Below are 20,326 nucleotides of genomic sequence, written 5' to 3' on the forward strand. Positions count from 1 at the left end.
TAAGCAGCTGAGACAGCAGCCGAGATGATTTGGCAATGGAAACTGATACAAGCCCAGCTACAAAACATTTTTCTGAATAAAGCAAGGAAGAATTCCGATTTTAAGGCTATTTGTGTCTCCATTGGGGAAACATGAACAGCTATACTGGAGGTATCCAGATGGTAAATGATAGAATAAGAGGCAAGTTTTGCACTTACCTCCAAAAATGTTCTAACTCAATTTTATTGGCATGTTACAAGACAGGTTCTTAATATCAAGTATTGTGCTTATTTGCCTTCAATCTCACACTGGTATGAGGGCCTCTATACGTGCACTATGATTTACAAATATGTGATAACAGAATGGCATGGTAGCCAAGTAGACTGATTTCAGTGGAAAGGCTGAAACACCCTCTACTGGCAAGATGCGGTTAAGAGGCTCTTAAAGGATAACAGAGCCCCAAAACGTTGGAGAAACGGGGGAAGCAGGATTATACTACTACCTGTCCTTATGCTCACCGCTCCCCCATTCTATGTGCCCCCCCCCCCCCCCCCCCGTAGCTCACCTAAAAGCCCTCCAGGATCCTCTTCCAGTCAGCTGGGTTGGGACGTACTGTGCAGGCGCCGGAAGGGCTGAGCGCACCCTACAGTGCACACTCGTGGCCAGGAGCGCACTCCGCACGTGTATGACGCAGTGACGCTTTAAGTAGGGTGCGAGCAGCTTGGTGCAGTAAGTCCCAACCTGGCTGACCAGAAAAGGATCACAGGGGGCTTTTAGGTGAGCTACGGGGGGCAGATAGGAGAACGGGGGGTGGGGAACGGTGGGCATAAGGACAGGTAGTAGTATATGCCTGCTCACCCCAGTTTCTCCAAAGTTTTTGGGCTCTGATATCCTTTAACACCACATTTATCATATGGTCATTGCATAACCTGTCCGAAGGGCACTCCCTATAGCATAATTTATGTTATAGTTGTTGAACTTTACAAAAATAGCATGTAGTAGTTCATATTTTGCGATGTTAAGGATGGATAGCTAAGCCTCTGCGACTGGTGTAACCTACATCAGAAATGCTTTACCACATTATTACTTTATTGACTATATTCATAATTTTATTGACTGCTTCAAGCATGAATACCACTTAAAGCATCCTGTTAGGTACAAACACCAGTTGGCTTAAGACTACATTCACTGTGGCACGTTGTGGTGCAGCACAACAAACAATATAATGCAGAATGTTGCACTGCAATAATAACTTTATGCAAGGTTCACAGTGCATCCAATGTGCAGCAATCTAATGGAGTATGGTATTCCAACACACTGCATCTAGTGCGTTACTGCATAATGCATGGACAGTGAAGCATTCTTTTCAGTGACTTCATGCTTTACTGAATGTAACGCAACACGTGCATAACATGCGGAGCAACTTTTGCATTCCCGTTTTTAAAGGAAACACAAAGCAACTCCCACTGTGAACCTTGCCTAACTGTAAAGAAAGAGAGAATAGGTAAAGAAAGTACACTCACCTTATTAACTCAAGTTGTGCAAGTTCTTGATTAGCTTGGAAGATCGGTTTCTTTGTAAACAGCTCACCAAGAATACACCTGATACATCATGTGAATAAAGTTTAAGAATTGTTAGTTATTTGGCAATCAATTTATTTATCATAACCTATCGCCCTCCAGTCAAAGTATTTATTTTCAGTTTTGTATTTACATTTTTAGATTGGATTGCAGTTCAACAGATTTCCCCTCAATCTCAGTCCACAGACAGGGTCACTAAGAACGGGAAGTGAAATATCTGCAATTCAGTCATATACAGACATAGAGAAGGATATTTTTAGGAAATGTGGCGGTGTCCCCTTTGGTAAGAATCTATTAACTTAATATTCTAGCTACAGGGTTAACAAGAACAGGAAGCAAGAGTATCTCCTTACACTGGGATATAAATAGCTGTATAACCAGAAAGATGATCCAACCCTACCCCATTCTTCTGTCAAAAAACTAAAAGGATTTATATACTATAAGTAATTGTCAAAACGTGGTTACTAGTTGGTAGGATACAGTAAGAATTAGAAGAAAAAGTAACAGCAAGGGTTCCTGAAATTAAAAACAACCTGGTAAAAAGAAACCATTATAGCTGCCATCTCTAATGCAAGCGAGTGTACTGACATCTTCTGTTTATATGCCAGGTCAGTGAAGTACTAAGAAGCATAGCACAGTTAATGATGTCAGGGCTGTGGAGTCGGAGTTGGAGTCGGGGCAATTTTGGGCACCCGGAGTCGGGAGTTTGAACATGTGCTATCAGCATTTACCCTCATGTTGTTTTTGAGTGTGCTGTACACACACACACACACACACACACACACACACACACACACACACACACAGGAGTATGTGTGGAATGTGCATACATACTACCTCTGTTTATGATGTTTACCATCTGAAATACGCTTATAAATACGCATTCTTATGCGGATTGTACGCTTATAATTACGCATGTAGCGCTGTACTTTGCCCCCTGAATGCGGACTAATACGATCTGTATTTTGATACTCCCTTTTTAACTTGTTTATTATTATGAATCAAAATGGCCACCGTTGCCATAGTGACTATACACACACATGAATGGCGTGTGGTTGTCATATCAATGCTGGCCAATACCGGAAGTAGCGTCGCTTACATATCGGAAGTGACGCTGTACGCATGCCGGCAGTGACGCGTGCATTGCGTCGCATGCAAATCTGGTCGATATGTACCCCAGTGACGCGTACATTGCGTCGCATGCAAATTCGACTGCTATACGCATATGCAGGGAGGATGGCTTGCACCTCCTCCATGTTCTTCCTATATGTGTGGTATCAACCCTGCAATGAGCATAAAGTGATAACGTATACACGCCCTACTGGGCGTTTTCCCCCTTGATTCTCCAGTATATAAACCTGTGCCTTACATGGCGATTCAGCTCTGACTTGGGCTTTTGCTGGGGGAATTGCTGTTGGTGGGGGGTTTGCACTTTGTAAATAATTACTGTATATATGTATAGCACTCTTTGAAAAAGTCGTAGGGTGAAACATGTTGTTCCATATTGCAGCACTTTGTAAATAGCACTCCACATCCGCTCTGTAATTTCTCCAGTATTTAAACTGTGCAGTATTGTACCACACTACTAAGGGGCTCTGAACCCTGGCCATTATAGCCCATGTAGGAGCTTACCTATGTACATCCTGCGCAGTATAGCAAGTTTATATGTGACCTCTATGTGGAATAGTTACACCACAATTGTTTGTGGAGGATCAGCAAAGACCTCCACATTATATATAGAGACCCCTACCTACATTTAACCTGACTATACTTGCTGAGGACTAACTATATGCATGTGTTTCCTCATTTTTTGAGCAATAAGCTCTTTTATATACAAGCAAATTACTTGTGTTCCTTAGTACCTATAGGGCCTGTCCTTTTGGACTGTTTGTCTTATATTCCTGATACAATTCCTTCTCGGTTTGTGTTTGTTGAGTCGGAGTCGGATGATTTTTGTACAAAATCCACAGCCCTGTTAAGTATTAGACTAAGGAGTCGGAGTCGAGGAGTCTGAGCCATTTTGGGTACCCGGAGTCGTGGATTCATAAACTGAGGAGTTGGAGTCGGAAGATTTTTGTACAGACTCCACAGCCCTGGATGTAGCATGGATTTCTAAATAAAAACAAATAAGCAGTGGCAATTACCTTATCCCCCCTTCCCCCATCTAAGAAACACACAGATTTACTAGTTGGAAAATGGTGGTATTCAAATAAACAAATTGTTAAATTTCCCATATATTATAAGCACAGTATCTACTCACCCACAGCTCCATACATCTATAGCTGGTGTATATCTCTCCTCCCCAAGCAGCAATTCAGGAGGACGATACCATAGCGTAATGACTTTATTGGTGTAAGGCCGACTGAACATCACAAAGAAAAAATGTTAATGGTTACTACAAAAATAGAAAAACATTTCATGCTCATAGACACATATATCTTCAGTTACAAAAATAAAATAAGTTGTGGAAATGTGTTTTAATGGCAGTTAGAGTAACCATGCAGCTCGGGGTGACCCAAACCACTAGGAATGTATAGGGGGATAAAAAAAAAAAAAAGACTGAAAAGCCCTCCTACTATTAAGCAATGCTTGGTGAAATTTATTGCACCGTTTATTCTACTCCAATTACTTGAGTGACCATAGAAGTGGGAGAATTTCAATATTTTTGGAGGTCTTAAAGGAAAAAAACAAAAAAAAACAAAAACAAAAAAACACCTCTAGATCAAATAAAATATGAAATACACATATGTACTTGAAACAAAGTTGAGTATTTTTTGCTAAACATTAAAAAGACAACTGTACTTTTGCAGTCTCCTTAAATACAATAGTCATTGTTCATCCCCGTATTTGTCAATGGCTTCAAGTCTTCTTCAGGTGGCATCACTGTTTGTCACAGGGACCAGGCCCAAGGGTATGAGAAATGCAGGGTGATCAAGAATTATGAGGCTTAAAAAAAAAAGTAGCTAAGCTAAACATTTTTTTGTGCCAATGATAAAAAAAATATATAAATGTGCAATACTCAATGGCTTTGTGCATTGAATGTGTACTTTTTGCAATAATTTTCTCTGCTGAGACAGCTGTCCAAACTCCCACTCCTATCACCCACACATGAAGTATTCTGAGAGAAGCTGTAAGGAGGCAGCCACCAGTCTTGTCCAGTAAGCACAGAAGACCAGCTTACATCTACCTCCTACATTTGCTGAGAAGTTAGCTCTTTGTGCCCAGCAGGACAGTTTCAACAGTGTCTCATAATAAAAATTTGATAAACTGCAGGGCTCGCCACGACGAGTTAATCTCTCAACCCCCACAAGGAGGAGTTGGAGAGTGAGAGCTGTTCACTTTCTGGGAAAAACCCTACAGCAAGATTTTTGCTTTCTAGTGCATCACCGCAACTGACTTTTTCAAAGAGTACCGTATTTTTCGCTGTATAAGACGCTCCGGAATATAAGACGCACCTAGGTTTAGAGGGCAAAAACCAGGGGAAAAAAATAAAATAAACCTGCTGCGTCCATATTTCTGGAGCGTCTTGTACATGTCCTCCCCCAAATAGTGGCCTCCTGTGTCCTCCTGTCACCCCCAGGTGCCACTCCCGTCACCCCCAGGTGCCACTCCCGTCACCCCCAGGTGCCACTCCCGTCACCCCCAGGTGCCACTCCCGTCACCCCCAGGTGCCACTCCCGTCACCCCCAGGTGCCACTCCCGTCACCCCCAGGTGTCCTGCTTTCTCCCCATGTGTCCTCCTGCTCCCCCCCCCCCCCCCCCAAGTGCCACCCCCAAGTGTCCTCCTGTCAGCCCTATGTGTCCTCTCCCCCAAGTGCCTCCTCCACTCTGTGTCCGCTATGTGTTCCGCTGCGAGTCTGCCCCCCCCCCAACTTGTCCCTAACCCCACCTCCTGTGTCGCCGGGTCCCCTCCCCCCATTTGAGAAGCAGTAGTGGCAGAAGCTTACCTCCTTAGGTTTAGAGGGCAAAAACCAGGGAAAAAATAAAATAAACTAAACCTGGTGCATCCATATTTCTGGAGCGTCTTGTACTTGTCCTCCCCCAAATAGTGGCCTCCTGTGTCCCCATATGTCCTTCTGTGTCATTCCCGTCACCCCCAGGTGTCACTCCCGTCACCCCCCAGGTGTTCTGTCATGTCCATGTGTCCTCCTGCCCCCCCCCCCCCCCCCCCCAAGTGTCCTCCTGTCTCCCCCAAGTGCCCCCACCAAGTGTCCTCCTGTCAGCCCTAGTGCCTCCTCCACTGTGTCCGCTACGTGTTCCGCTGCGAGTCTGCCCCCCCCCCCCCCCTGCTTGTCCCTACCCCCTCCTGTGTCGGCGGGTCCCATCCCCCCCATGTGAGAAGCAGCAGGACAGGGTTGGGGAACACTGCATAGGACCCAGAGCCTTCACTCTCCTTAAGTAAGCATCTGCTTCATTTTTTTTTACTAGCGATTCCCATTGGCTTTAAAGCCACATACAGCCAGGAGATAAATGTTACCTGAAACGATCTTTGATGATCGCTTCAGGTGACAGTTTACTTCACATCTGTAACAGGATGGCTCAGCAGATTAGATGTGCTGTTGACACGGTCTGACGCTATTGTCCGACAATAAAGTTGGATCACTGAAGTGCTAACAACTACATTAGAGCTAGGCATATATAGCTCAATAATGGGCTGATATGTCAAGCCGACCAATTTTTCCCCGATCAGAATTTGATTGGATGAATGAACAACAGCACACTGCAAACTCAATCTCAGTAGAATTCAGCTGAATTCTGTAGAACATAAAATCAAACTGCAAGCGTTCGACAGTACAACACCCTGTGGCAATTGATTCCCCATTACTCTTGCCCCATCCTTTCACACCGATATTTTCCAAATCAACCAATGTGCAGTATGCTGTAATGGACCTAAGGGCTCATTCAAACTAGCGGAATGTGGAGAATCATGGTGGCCATGTATTGTATAGGAACACACAATCACTGTGTTATTTACTATTGATTGCAGCATTGACCCCATTCAATTCTGATTGGGACAACACTGTGCGGTACACAAGTGTCCACTGCTGTGAGATGACGGGTTGGAAAGCAGCACCATACAAGTGCTTTGGTGTGAAAATGAAAAAGGCAGTCTACGGCTTTCTTATTGTTCATACACACACCACAAGTAACACATGACACATTAAGATAAATGTGTATGTACATTGCCAGTCCCACTTAGAACTAGGCTGTGTTCCTTTTTTCTCACTGTAAGGATTAAAGGTCCAGTGCTCTAAATAATAGTTTATTTTCACTTCACGTTTGATTTAACATTTGATGCACTACATCTGCTAGCATGACAAACTGCAAAGGTTAGCGTGGGGACCATTCCAAAGGAGAAAACCTTGTTGCTGGCAAACTGGCATAATACTAAATACTTACGTTTTTAAAAACTAATTTCTTCTATTAGTAATAACACTACTGGTTTTCATCATTGCTGTGTACACATATTTTGTCAGGGCAGGGGTAAATATTGATATGTCCTTACTTTAATCACACCCAGTAGCACCTGCATTCTCTGTCTGAGGGATCTGCAAGGAATGAGCACAACTCATGTTTGTGTGCTGCACCGGATGACACCACACATGGTTTAATCAAATAGTCTATATGAGCATGTAAATGCGCCTTTTCAGATTTTCTCTATAACACCATAATCTTACCTTTCTTCAGAACTGTACAATCTTGCTAATCCAAAATCTGCTAGCTTGATCTGCCCCCTTGTGAGAAGAAAATACACAGACTGAACACAGGAGCAATGCAGATACAGTAATCAAATCATGCTTTCAGGTTACTGATTCACTATAGCTGAACAAAAGTACAATGCACATTAAGGCAGAGGTCTCACACCTCTGCCCCCCCTCCCCCCACACACACACACACACTACATGTGACTTTTGGGCGAATGGAGATTATTTGTCACATGGGACAATTGTCCCTGATTGTGTACAGTCAATTAGAGCCGAGTGGTGGGTTTTTAAAGACAGAATGCATTGAAGTAAATACAGAAGTTATGGGGACAAAAAAAAAAAAAAAAAAAAAAAAAAGTTACTGAAATTCAAAATTCCACCGCTCCTCCCTAGAGTCAACTTAAAGCGGCCTGAACTCTTGCACAGGAGAGTTGCAAAACAGAAAAAAACCCACCTTTTGTGTGTTTATAGCAAACAGCCTGTCTAATTATCCCTTCTCAGCAAGTAATGAGCCAGAGTAATTTGAGCTTCCAGCTGTCTGTCGAGCTGGGAGCTATGTAAACAAAGGAGGCTAACCCTTTCTGTGCTCCCAGGATAACAGGAAGTAACCACTCTGCAGAATCTGAATATGAGTTCTATAAGCTGTAACAAGAAAATGTTTTTCTTTAAATGGTTATTATGCTGTTGCTTATCTTTTAGAGTAGAGGGGCAGTTTTGAGTTTAGGTCCACTTTAGCCTCCTTGCCGGTTATCCCGAGCGCAGCTCGGGGTAACCTGCGCAGGAGGATTTCTCAGGCCCCGCTGGGCCGATTTGCATAATTTTTTTTCTCCTACACGCAGCTAGCACTTTGCTAGCTGCGTGTAGTACGCGATCACCGCAGCTCGCGGCTACCCGCTGCGCCACCCCCCCAGACCCCTGAGCAGCCTGGCCAATCAGTGCCAGGCAGTGCTGAAGGGCGGATCGGGATTCCCTGTGACGTCCCGACGTCCATGACGTCGGTGGCGTCATCCCGCCCCGTCGCCATTGAGACCGGGGAAGCCCTGCAGGAAATCCCGTTCTGAACGGGTTTTCCTGCTTACTCTGATCGCTGAAGGTGATCGGAGTGGGTGGGGGGATGCCGCCGCTCTATCATGTAGCGAGCCCTGGGCTCGTAACATGATTTAAAAAAAAAAAAAAAAAAGTTCTGTGCTGCCTCCTTGCTGGATTAATTAGACCGGCAAGGAGGTTAAAGGGACTGCAGAAAAAAAATCATGTCAGATAAGAATAGGACAATGCACACAGATAAGCAAGCAGACTTCATGACATCAGCTTGCAACAGTGGAAAAAAAAAACTTTTTTAAGCACTTAAGCCAGAAGGGTTGTTTATTTTTTGCATCTGAGCAACTTTCACCTCCCATTCATTTGCCAATAACTTTATCACTACTCATCACAATGAATTGATCTATATCTTGTTTTTTCCACCACCAATTAGGCTTTCTTTGGGTGATACATTTTGCTAAGAATTAATTTATTCTAAATCCATTTTAACAGGAATATTAAGAAAGAAATGGGAAAAAAAAATCATTATTTCTCAGATTTTGGCCAATTATAGTTTGAAATTAATACATGCTACTGTAATTAAAACCCACATATTTTATTTGCCCATTTGTCCCGCTTATTACACCATTTAAATTATGTCCCTATCACAATGTATGGCGCTGATATTTTATTTGGAAATAAAGGTGCATTTTTTCAATTTGCGTCCATCACTATTTACAAGCCCATAATTAAAAAAATTATATTAATATACTCCGTTGACATGCATATTTAAAAAGTTCTGACCCTTAGGTAACTATTTATGCTTTTTTTTTTAAAATTAAAAATGTTATTTGGGTCATTTTTGGTGTGGGAGGTAAACAGCTAATTTTAAATGTAAAATAATGTATTTGTTTAATAAAAAATAGATGTGGGTGTAGTTTTACTATTTGGCCACAAGATGGCCACAGTCAAAAAATCCTGGAAGCGTGATTGTACGCTTCCAGGAAGTATTAGGATGACGGGAAACTTTTCGTAACACAGAAAAACCGCAGCCTCCGATAGGAGGCTGTCGGCTTTTCTACGGGGGGCTTCGGTCAATGATTGGGATCTATAATCCCATTAATTGATTGCTGGGCTAAGGGCCGGCGGCGAGATCGCGCGCAGCCCAACTGGACGAGAATTTTCGTCCAGTTGGGCTTAAGTGGTTAATGTGCACTATTTTGCCGGAGACAGGATAGAAAGATCAAACATTTTTTATGTGTATATATTTTGAGGAACACAGACTTTAGAATTTCAGCCTTCTGTAAGGAAAACAAACACACAATCAATAAATAAAACCCCTACCTGTTATTTAGTAGAATATTTGAGCATTTAATATCCCTGTGCAAAAAGTTCTTCTTGTGACAGTAGTCCAGACCTTCCATAAGTTGCCTCATGAAAGACTTTATGTGAAGTTCATTGAAGTGCACTAATCCTGATTCCAGTAGACCCATCAAGTCATGGTCCATATATTCAAACACTAAGTAAAAAGCCCCTGTAAGGATACAAAATAAACTAAGTACAACAATATTATTTGTTTATTAAACCACATTAAGTTATTATTTTGGCATTAGGCATAACCGTCAGAAAAATCTGAAGAGAAACCAGCATATAAAAGAATGGCCATGTAGGGAAACCAAAGCACAATATCATATACACTGATAAAGCCCTAGCCCTAAAACAACATTATTAGTCCTCTAAAGAGATCAGGCTACCTACCGGCAAAAGGGGCTAAGCATAGGGATACATAACCCTAAATCAAACAATGAAGTATTGTAATGATTTGTCAATTGCATCAGTGTATAGACTGTATAAAATCACAGTCATGCAGGTGACAGTAGCACACATTGAAATAAAATATCCCAGCAAACTAACCATACTTGACATGTGTACATAAGAAAGGAGAATCAGACATATATTGTCATGTATACTAACCTCTCCAAAAAAAGCTCCAACAATGAACCCATATTGATCCCACCACATACTCAAAAAAAAAAACAAAAACAAAAAAACACCCACCATAACCCCCCCCCCCCCCCCCCTTAAAGGGGCTTTGTCAGGAGTATACATAGAAAGTGCAGTAGTGAGGTAGCACAATCACACAGCAATCAAAAATTAAATCTGTTCAACATCAATTACTACTGCTGGGGGTGCCCCAGGTGCACCCCCCCCCCCCCCATACTGCTCTCCCCAGTGCTCTATGCAGAGTATTCGCACAGCTAAGTGCTCTTACTAACTTCTCCAGTTGGCATGCTCTCCTCTCTGTGCTGCCATCATCTGTGACCTGGTGGCATTGATGCATTCCCGTATGTACACCGCCCGTTCAAGGGGTCACTACTGGCAATGGGAGATGACGGAGGCACAGAGGAAAGAGCACACCAGCTGGAAAGGTAAAATAGCGCTTTGCTGTGTGGCTAGTTTGTTGGGCTATTGTAGTGAAATGTAGTCCACACACTCCAGGTGTGGCTAACACTTTTCGGACTGTGCGTCCTTAATCATAGGGGCTAGGATTAAGGACACATAGTCTGAAACATGTTAACTGTATTACACTGTGCCTGACCACCTAATAAAATGTTTGGTCTTTTCTTCTACCTGGAGTGTGTGGACCTCGTTTCACTACCTGGTGTCCAGCATCTCCAGTTGAGTTGGGCAAGGTAGAACAGTGTATATTTACACTTGTGTTTATCAGTGTGTGATATTGTTACATGCATTGGTGTGATTTATACACTCATAATTGATCATCAGTACAACTGACTATCCATACAATACTCTGGTGTTTAGTTTAGGATTATGTATCCCTATGCTTCATTGCAGGAAGTCACGCGGCGAACAGAGGAAGGAAGGTACCCGCTGCCCCCCTTCCTGGCTGCTACCCCCTCAGGCATACCTGGCAACACCTATGGGGGTGACATAGAGGGGAGGAGCAGGCAATGGAGTTATCCCTCTGTTTCGGTGTCTGTGTCTGTGTAGAGGGAGATCCGTTTTTGCATTGCCTTTCACTAACACTCTGTGTATCCGGGCTCTGTGAAGTCCCGACAAGTCCGGACTCTCTATTCAGTTTTTGAAAACGGATCCCCTGGATCAGTTTTTGGAATGTGTGAAGACTGTTGCCATTTTTAACATTGGTATCCGTGGCTCCGGTTTTGGTAAGGGCCAAAGAACGGAGCCACGGATACGTTTTTACAACAAGTGTGAACCGGCCCTAAAGCAGAGAATGGACATTCTTGTCCGTTCTTTGCTCATTACTAACTGGACAGTGAATGGTTCCTATGTTATACATAAGAGCTATTTACACTTGTCACACCGCAATGGATCCGTGAGTCTACACTTCTGTGCAGTCTGCGATAATCCTGGCTGTATCTGCCCCGGGGTACGCAACTCACCGCTGCTCTGTCCCTGTATACAAGGAAGAAGCATGGGGATCCCCAATGGGCTGTAAACGAGCAATCCACAGCAACAGTAAGAATTCTCATTAATTCATGGTGAACCAATGAAAATTCTCCCTCTTGCTAGGGAGAATTGGCCAAATGCAGCCTATGGAGAGCCTATGCTTAGTGGATGCACTCACAGAGTCCATTTTTCATCCGCTCTAGTGGGAACACAGCCTAATTCTTCACAGTGGCCTTTCTTGTGAAAAGCACAGGCCTAAATGTATATGAAACATTTATGCATACTGCGCATAGAAACCAGTCATATTTGTTGTTACATTTGCAAAACAGCACCATACAAATAACACTTGTAAGTAGGATAAATGTTTCAGGAAAACCAGCATCCATTCTCAGGTACTCTCAGGAATAAAGAGTATTGACTTCCTGGGATCACTTTGAGAACAACAACAGATAAGTCCTAATAAAATGACCGTTACATTTGTTTATGCATTAAACTTATTTATTAAAAGTGATCCCAAGCCGAAGCTCGGGATGAAAATAAGTTATTTACCTGAAAAGAAGGAAGCCTCGGGATCCTATTGAGGGAAGTCACAGAGCATGGCCCAAGTTGGGGCCGCGCTCCTCCTCTGTTACGAGCGAGGCCGGACATGCGCAGTAGCACAGAGCTGCTTGTACAAGAACGGCTCCGGCTTACTGCGCATGCACGGGTGAGCTTGTGCGTCTACTGCGCTGCCACGCCATAGGAAGAGGAATGTGTGCGGCCCGATAGGATTAGTGACAATGCCTTTACAGACATGCAAAGATATTAGAGCAGATTTATAGTTTACACCTCTACAGTAGATTGTTTACTGTGCAGTGTCTGTAGGCAGTTGAAAGAAAGGGGCATCATAACTTTTCAGTAAAGCAAAATCAGTGATGCATTAAAAATGTGATTAGGGGAGAATTTGGGGGCTTATTATAGGTACACATAGCCTTTAAATAGGAACTCCAGTGAAAATAATGTAATAAAAAAGTGCTTCATTTTTACACTAATTATGTATAAATGATTTAGTCAGTGTTTGCCCATTGTAAAATCTTTTAAATCCCCGATTTACATTCTGACATTACATAGTGACATTTTTACTGTTGGCAGGTGATGTAGCTGCTGAATGGTTTTTTGGCAGCTGTAAACAGCTATTTCCCACAATGCAGCAAGGTTCCCAGACAGAAAACTGCCAGGAGTACGTACTCAGTTTCTTCTGGGAGGGGTTTCACCACAATATCAGTCATACAGCGCCCCCTGATTGTCTGTTTGTGAAAAGGAATAGATTTCTCATGTAAAAGGGGGTATCAGCTACTGATTGGGATAAAGTTCAATTCTTGGTCGGAGTTTCTCTTTAACCTCCTTAGCTGTAACCTCGTGCTGGACACGGGGTAAGCCGCCGTGGAGGATTCCTCAGGCCCTGCTGGGCCGATTTGCATAATTTTCTTTATCTTTATTTTATCTTTATTTTCTAGCACTTTGCTAGCTGCGTGTTTGTTGCGATCGTTGCCGCCACCCCGCCCCCCCCCCCGCATACCCCTTGCGCAGCCTGGCCAATCGCTGCCAGGCTGCGCTGTGGGGTGGATCGGGACTCCATAGCGACGGGTGAAGCCCTCAAGGAAACAGGATTTCCTTATGGGCAAGCGGCGCCGGCGGCGATATGACGCTACAGGGGAACTCCGCAGGGACGGGGGAAGCATGTAGCTAGCGCTAGGCTAGCAATATGCTTAAAAAAAAAAAAAGTGAGAAAAACCCTCCTGCGGCCACGCGAATCATACTGCCAGGAAGGTTAAAGGATAGCCGAGGTGACGTGACATGATGTGTCACAAATACCTAGGCTGTGTTCCTTTTTTTTCTCGGCCTGAGAAAGTTAAACAACAGGTATGCGGGTGACAGTTTCTGTCCAGGTCAGGATTGGGTTGGACTGGGTGAGACTATTGCACAACCCTCACTGATGAGATACAGCAATAAAACACTTTTTTTGTCAGTTAATGGCTTCTGAGAGCAGGAAAGAGATAAAAATGGTCAAGAATACATAGATTTGAGCTCTGACATACTTCAATGAAGGTGTCATTGAGCAGAGACAATGAAACAGTAAAAACTTAAAAATTACGGTAGATTTAAATATAAAATAAGACTGTTGGATATCTAAAAAAGTCATTTTTAGGAGACTGAGAATAGATACAATTGTTTTTCTCATCATTTTTGCCTCGGATGTCCTTTAAGTGCTAATTATCTGTAAAATATGTTAGTTGGAGGTCTAAAGAAATCAGTTGGCAGGCAAACAAATTATCTGAAGGTAAATTATTAATGTCTTAAGGTGGCCATACATCAGGCGACTTGGCGGCCGATCACCCATCCAATTCCATTATTATAATTGAATCGGATGAAAATCGGTGCCGCCAAGTGCATGCCCGACCGACAATGCGACCAATATCAGGACGAAAATTGGTCGGATTCACAATTGCACATGCTGCAAGATATTGCTCGATCGGGTGTGCAGCGGTAACGACATGCAATTTCCTGACGAATGAATGCGACGAAACCCAATGCTGTCTCCCCATGTTCAGTGTACCAACAGGGATATGTGAGGGAGCAGGCTGGTGTTGTACTTTGTTCTCTGGTTGAACTCGTTGGACGTATGTCTTTTTTCAACTCGAATAACTATGTAACTATGTGTATACATTACCTGTCTGCGGCCACCGCTTGTCCCACCACTGCTCCGGGCGCATTATCCTCTACATACACACACTTGGTTTCCTAGGAAGGGTGTGCACGTAATGTCACACGCGTGCCCTTACTAGGAAACCACGTGGGGGCGTGCGTGCATGGAGAGGAGGAATCCCAGAAGCCAGCGGGGGACAAACTGGGGCCGTGGAGAGTTAATGTATACACTTTACAGGGGGCACGGGGAGAGAGAAAACATTGACTTTAGGGGACAGCGTTGGGGCAGTGAGGCGGACGCGTGCGGCGCACAAGGCCGATTCCCGAGAGATTTCATGCTGAAATTGATAGGGAATCTGTCTATAGTTTATGGGCAGCTGACAGATCTCTCTTATCAGATTCAATGAGAGGTATTTGTCTCTTGGTCGAATCTGCCCATACATCACTAGACGTATGGCTACCATTATAAATCTTAGCTTTGTTAACTGCAAGGTCCCCAATCTGACACACATTAAGAAAATAATATATATATCATCAAACCTTTATCATTCTTAAAGTCCACAGCATCTTCTTTGTCTGTTACTATTTCCTTCATGTTAATAATGCTCTGGTGGTTTAGCTGACGGAGGATCTTAATTTCTCTAATAGCAGTGATGGGGAAACCTTCTTTCTCATTGTCCAACCGCACTTTCTTCAAAGCTACCATTTCTCCTGTTTCAGGAATACGGAAAAGAAGTCATAATCAAAATATTCAGCTAGCTGCATTTGGTTTGAAAAATCACCAGAAACTGATAGTTTTACTACTTAGAGGCTAACATTTATTTTTAAATACAAATTGCTGGTCTCTCCTACTGATTTTTTCCCTCAATACTTTAAAAAAAACAAAAAAAAAAAAACACATTTTTTCTAAATACGGTAGTCTCTCAAAATAGATTCCAGCACATACAGCATGAATATGGGACTGCTCCTTTTGTTTATCCTCTGGTCCAAAAAAAAAAAATCTATGAAGACACTATGGCATATGACAAACAAGTCAAAAGGAGACCAACTGAAGTGCAGGCACGGGTGCACCCTAATTGTGGCTGCTACAGGGCATTGTTGATCTGTATATAGGGAAGAATACCACTAGACCACCAGAAAACAATATAAGGGGAAAATGTGTAGGGCCACTATAAAGGGGTTGCATAGAAGGATACTGTACTGCTTCTAAAATAGAAGGGGGTTATGTGCATATGAGGGGCACCAAGTGGGAAGCACCATAATGCACTATCATGGGGAGTGGAGGGGGAACTCAAGAAAGAGGAGCTTTAAATTGGGGACACTGTAAAGGGGCCAACAGAGTGGAACTTTATATGGGGGTAGAATAAGTGGGACTTTATACATAAAATAACTATATATGAAGGCACCATGAAGGAAGCAATAGGGATGCTGTAAATTAGGCGGCCACTATAAATGGAGAACATTAAAAGGTAGCAGTATGGAATGGGGACATGTAAGAGTGGCTTCATCACAGAAAATATACAATGAGAATGAAACCTGGGCACTACTAAAAATAAAAAATATTGTTATGCCGCCTATTATAACCACACCCCTACAATGTAATATCCAATTAGCCTCAGTGTTCCCCCCAGAATATTTTTCCAGCCGGGTGGCATGAAAAAGTAGCCGGGTGGGGAGGGTCACACTGGGGGGTTGATTCACAAAAGTGTGAAACATGCGGCCGATCACGCGCAAACCTTCCTTTATCACACGGAGTAATGGTGTGTGCACGTCAACCAAACACACATACCATACACTCTCTAACACACCAAACATCTGTCATGAAGATACTCTTCTATGAAAATCAGAAGGAGGTTGCTGAATAAAGTGCTCTGAAGTTTAGACTGCAATACCCACAAGTATTTTCCAAGTTTAGTTAAGATTACAGCTAAACTGCTTTTTTATTTTTATTTTCTAGAAAGAAGGTCAGTAATGTCACATTTTTCTCAGCAGAAATCTTCTGCAAGGTTACAGCTCTCCTCTCCACATTAGTCATTAGTGAGGACAGTACAAGTGTGCAGTGCAGTTTCTAGGCTAAAATGCACCCAGGGCGAGGGTGTAAAAACTGTGCCCCCCCCCTCCCCGAGCAAGGTATGGGTGCCCGCAGTATAGGTTAGCCAGGTTTAGTTGCACTTAGTATAGGTCCCCCCAGTATAGGTAGCCAAGAATAGGTACCCCAGTATAGGTAGCCAGGCATAGGTGAGACAGTATAGTTGCCCCGGCTATAGGTTATCCAGGTAGGTGCCTCCAGTATAGGTAGCCAGTATAGTTGCCCCCAGTATAGGTTAGATAGGCAGGCGCCCCCGGTATAAGTTAGATAGGTAGGTGCCCCAGTACAGGTTAGCTAGGTGGGTGCCTCTAATATAGGTAGCCAGAATAGTTGCCCCCAGCATAGGTTAGATAGGTAGTTGCCCCCAGTATAGGTTATTTAGGTAGGTGCCTGCAATATATGTAGCCAGTATAGTTGCCACCTGTATAGGCTAGCTAGGTAGGTGCCCCCAATACAGGTTAGATAAGTGCCCCCAGTATAGGTTAGATAGGTAGCTGTTCCTAACCTAATGTGAGACAAATTGGGGTTACCAGCCACCTTAACCACTTGCCGACCGCCCACAGCCCATGGGCGGCGGCAAAGTGGATCCCCTAAGGACCGCAATACGCCTTAAGGCGGTGCGTCCTTTTGCTACGCCGGGGGAGCGATCGCGTCATTGATGACGCGCGCTTCCCCCGGCAACTGGCTCCGCCCACCCGCCGTAACATCCCGCCGGCCATACGGAAGCGCCGGCGGGATGTTAACCCCGCGATCGCCGCTACAAAGTGTATAATACACTTTGTAATGTATACAAAGTGTATTATACAGGCTGCCTCCTGCCCTGGTGGTCCCAGTGTCCCAGTACACTGATCTGCCCCCCCCCCCGCCCACTGATCGCCCACAGCACCCCTCAGACCCCCCCCCTGCCCACCCCCCAGACCCCTGTTTGCACCCAATCACCCCCCTAATAACCCATCAATCACTCCCTGTCACTATCTGTCAACGCTAATTTTTTTTTATCCCCCCCCTGCCCCCTCCTGATCACCCCCCCACCCCTCAGATTCTCCCCAGGACCCCCCCCCCCCTGTGTACTGTATGCATCTATCCCCCCTGATAACCTGTCAATCACCTGTCAATCACCCATCAATCATCCATCACCCACCCATCAATCACCCCCTGTCACTGCCACCCAACAATCAGCCCCTAACCTGCCCCTTGCGGGCAATCTGATCACCCACCCACACCAATAGATCGCCCGCAGATCCGACATCAGATCACCTCCCAAATCCATTGTTTACATCTATTCTCTCCTCTAAACACCCACTAATTACCCATCAATCACCCCCTATCACCACCTGTCACTTTTACCTATCAGATCAGACCCTAATCTGCCCCTTGCGGGCACCCAATCACCCGCCAACACGCTCAGATTGCCCTCTGACCCCCCCTTATCAATTCACCAGTGCATTAATTACATCTGTTCTTCCCTGTAATAACCCACTGATCACCTGTCAATCACCTGCCAATCACCTATCACCCATCAATCACCCCCTGTCACTGCCACCCATCAATCAGCCCCTGTCACTGCCACCCATCAATCACCCCCTGTCACTGCCACCCATCAATCAGTCCCTAACCTGCCCCTTGCGGGCAATCTGATCACCCACCCACACCATCCGATCGCCTGCAGACCCGCAGTCAGATCACCTCCCAAGTGCATTGCATCTGTTCTCTCCTCTAAACACCCACTAATTACCCATCAATCACCCCCTGTCACTGCTACCCATCAGATTAGACCCCCATCTGCCCCTAGGGCACCCAATCACCCGCCCACACCCTCAGACCCCAGCCCTGATCACCTCGCCATTGCATTACTTGCATCTATTCCCCCCACTAATCACACCTTGAGACACCCATCAATCACCTCCTGTCACCCCCTAGCACACCTACCCATCAGATCAGGCCCTAATTTGCCCCGTGTGGGCTCCTGATCACTCGGCCAAACCCTCAGATCCCCCTTCCGATCACCTCCCCAGTGCATTGAGTGCATCTATTTTCCCCTCTAATCACCCCCTGAGACACCCATCAATCACCTCCTGTCACCCCCCTAGCACTCCTATCCATCAGATCAGGCCCAATACAACCGGTCATCTAAAAGGCCACCCTGCTTATGACCGGTTCCACAAAATTCGGCCCCTCATAGACCACCTGTCATCAAAATTTGCAGATGCTTATACCCCTGAATAGTCATTTTGAGACATTTGGTTTCCAGACTACTCACGGTTTTGGGCCCGTAAAATGCCAGGGCGGTATAGGAACCCCACAAGTGACCCCATTTTAGAAAAAAAGACACCCCAAGGTATTCTGTTAGGTGTATGACGAGTTCATAGAAGATTTTATTTTTTGTCAAAAGTTAGCGGAAATTGATTTTTATTGGTTTTTTTTCACAAAGTGTCATTTTTCACTAACTTGTGACTAAAAATAAAATCTTCTATGACCTCGCCATACACCTAACGGAATACCTTGGGGTGTCTTCTTTCTAAAATGGGGTCACTTGTGGGGTTCCTATACTGCCCTGGCATTTTAGGGGCCCTAAACCGTGAGGAGTAGTCTAGAAAACAAATGCCTCAAAATGACCTGTGAATAGGACGTTGGGCCCCTTAGCGCACCTAGGCTGCAAAAAAAGTGTCACACATGTGGTATCGCCGTACTCAGGAGAAGTAGTATAATGTGTTTTGGGGTGTATTTTTACACATACCCATGCTGGGTGGGAGAAATCTCTCTGTAAATGGACAATTGTGTGTAAAAAAAATCAAACAATTGTCATGTACAGAGATATTTCTCCCACCCAGCATGGGTATGTGTAAAAATACACCACAAAACACATTATACTACTTCTCCTGAGTACGGCGGTACCACATGTGTGGCACTTTTTTACACCCTAAGTGCGCTAAGGGGCCCAAAGTCCAATGAGTACCTTTAGGATTTCACAGGTCATTTTGCGACATTTGGTTTCAAGACTACTCCTCACGGTTTAGGGCCCCTAAAATGCCAGGGCAGTATAGGAACCCCACAAATGACCCCATTCTAGAAAGGAGACACCCAAAGGTATCCCGTTAGGAGTATGGTGAGTTCATAGAAGATTTTTTTTTTGTCACAAGTTAGCGGAATATGACACTTTGTGAAGAAAAACAATTCAAATCAATTTCCGCTAACTTGTGGCAAAAAATAAAATCTTCTATGAACTCACCATACTCCTAACGGAATACCTTGGGGTGTCTACTTTGTAAAATGGGGTCATTAGTGGGGTTCCTATACTGCCCTGGCATTTTAGGGGCCCTAAACCGTGAGGAGTAGTCTTGAAACCAAATGTCGCAAAATGACCTGTAAAATCCTAAAGGTACTCAATGGACTTTGGGCCCTTTAGCGCAGTTAGGGTGCAAAAAAGTGCCACACATGTGGTATTGCCGTACTCGGGAGAAGTAGTATAATGTGTTTTGGGGTGTATTTTTACACATACCCATGCTGGGTGGGAGAAATACCTCTGTAAATGACAATCTTTTGATTTTTTTACACACAATTGTCCATTTACAGAGTTATTTCTCCCGCCCAGCATGGGTATGTGTAAAAATACACCCCAAAACACATTGTACTACTTCTCCCGAGTACGGCGATACCACATGTGTGGCACTTTTTTGCACCCTAACTGCGCTAAAGGGCCCAAAGTCCAATGAGTACCTTTAGGATTTCACAGGTCATTTTGCGGAATTTGATTTCCAGACTACTCCTCATGGTTTAGGGCCCCTAAAATGCCAGGGCAGTATAGGAACCCCACAAATGACCCCATTTTAGAAAGAAGACAC

The 20,326-nt window shown here is 44.3% G+C and overlaps 1 protein-coding gene across 1 annotated transcript in view; it reads right to left on the reverse strand.

The window, feature by feature from the left end:
- Window positions 1-20,326, reverse strand: part of CDK13 (cyclin dependent kinase 13) — a 95,612-nt gene that overhangs the window by 33,930 nt on the left and 41,356 nt on the right. Inside the window, exons 5-9 of the mRNA XM_068236385.1 lie at window positions 14,936-15,106; window positions 9,626-9,815; window positions 7,238-7,294; window positions 3,820-3,921; window positions 1,503-1,580 (exon numbers count right to left, since the gene is read on the reverse strand). Of these exons, the coding sequence (XP_068092486.1) occupies window positions 1,503-1,580; window positions 3,820-3,921; window positions 7,238-7,294; window positions 9,626-9,815; window positions 14,936-15,106 (598 nt within the window). The remainder of the gene's footprint in view (window positions 1-1,502; window positions 1,581-3,819; window positions 3,922-7,237; window positions 7,295-9,625; window positions 9,816-14,935; window positions 15,107-20,326) is intronic.

Source organism: Hyperolius riggenbachi, chromosome 5 (genome assembly GCF_040937935.1).
Source record: "Hyperolius riggenbachi isolate aHypRig1 chromosome 5, aHypRig1.pri, whole genome shotgun sequence".
Lineage (NCBI taxonomy): Eukaryota > Metazoa > Chordata > Amphibia > Anura > Hyperoliidae > Hyperolius > Hyperolius riggenbachi.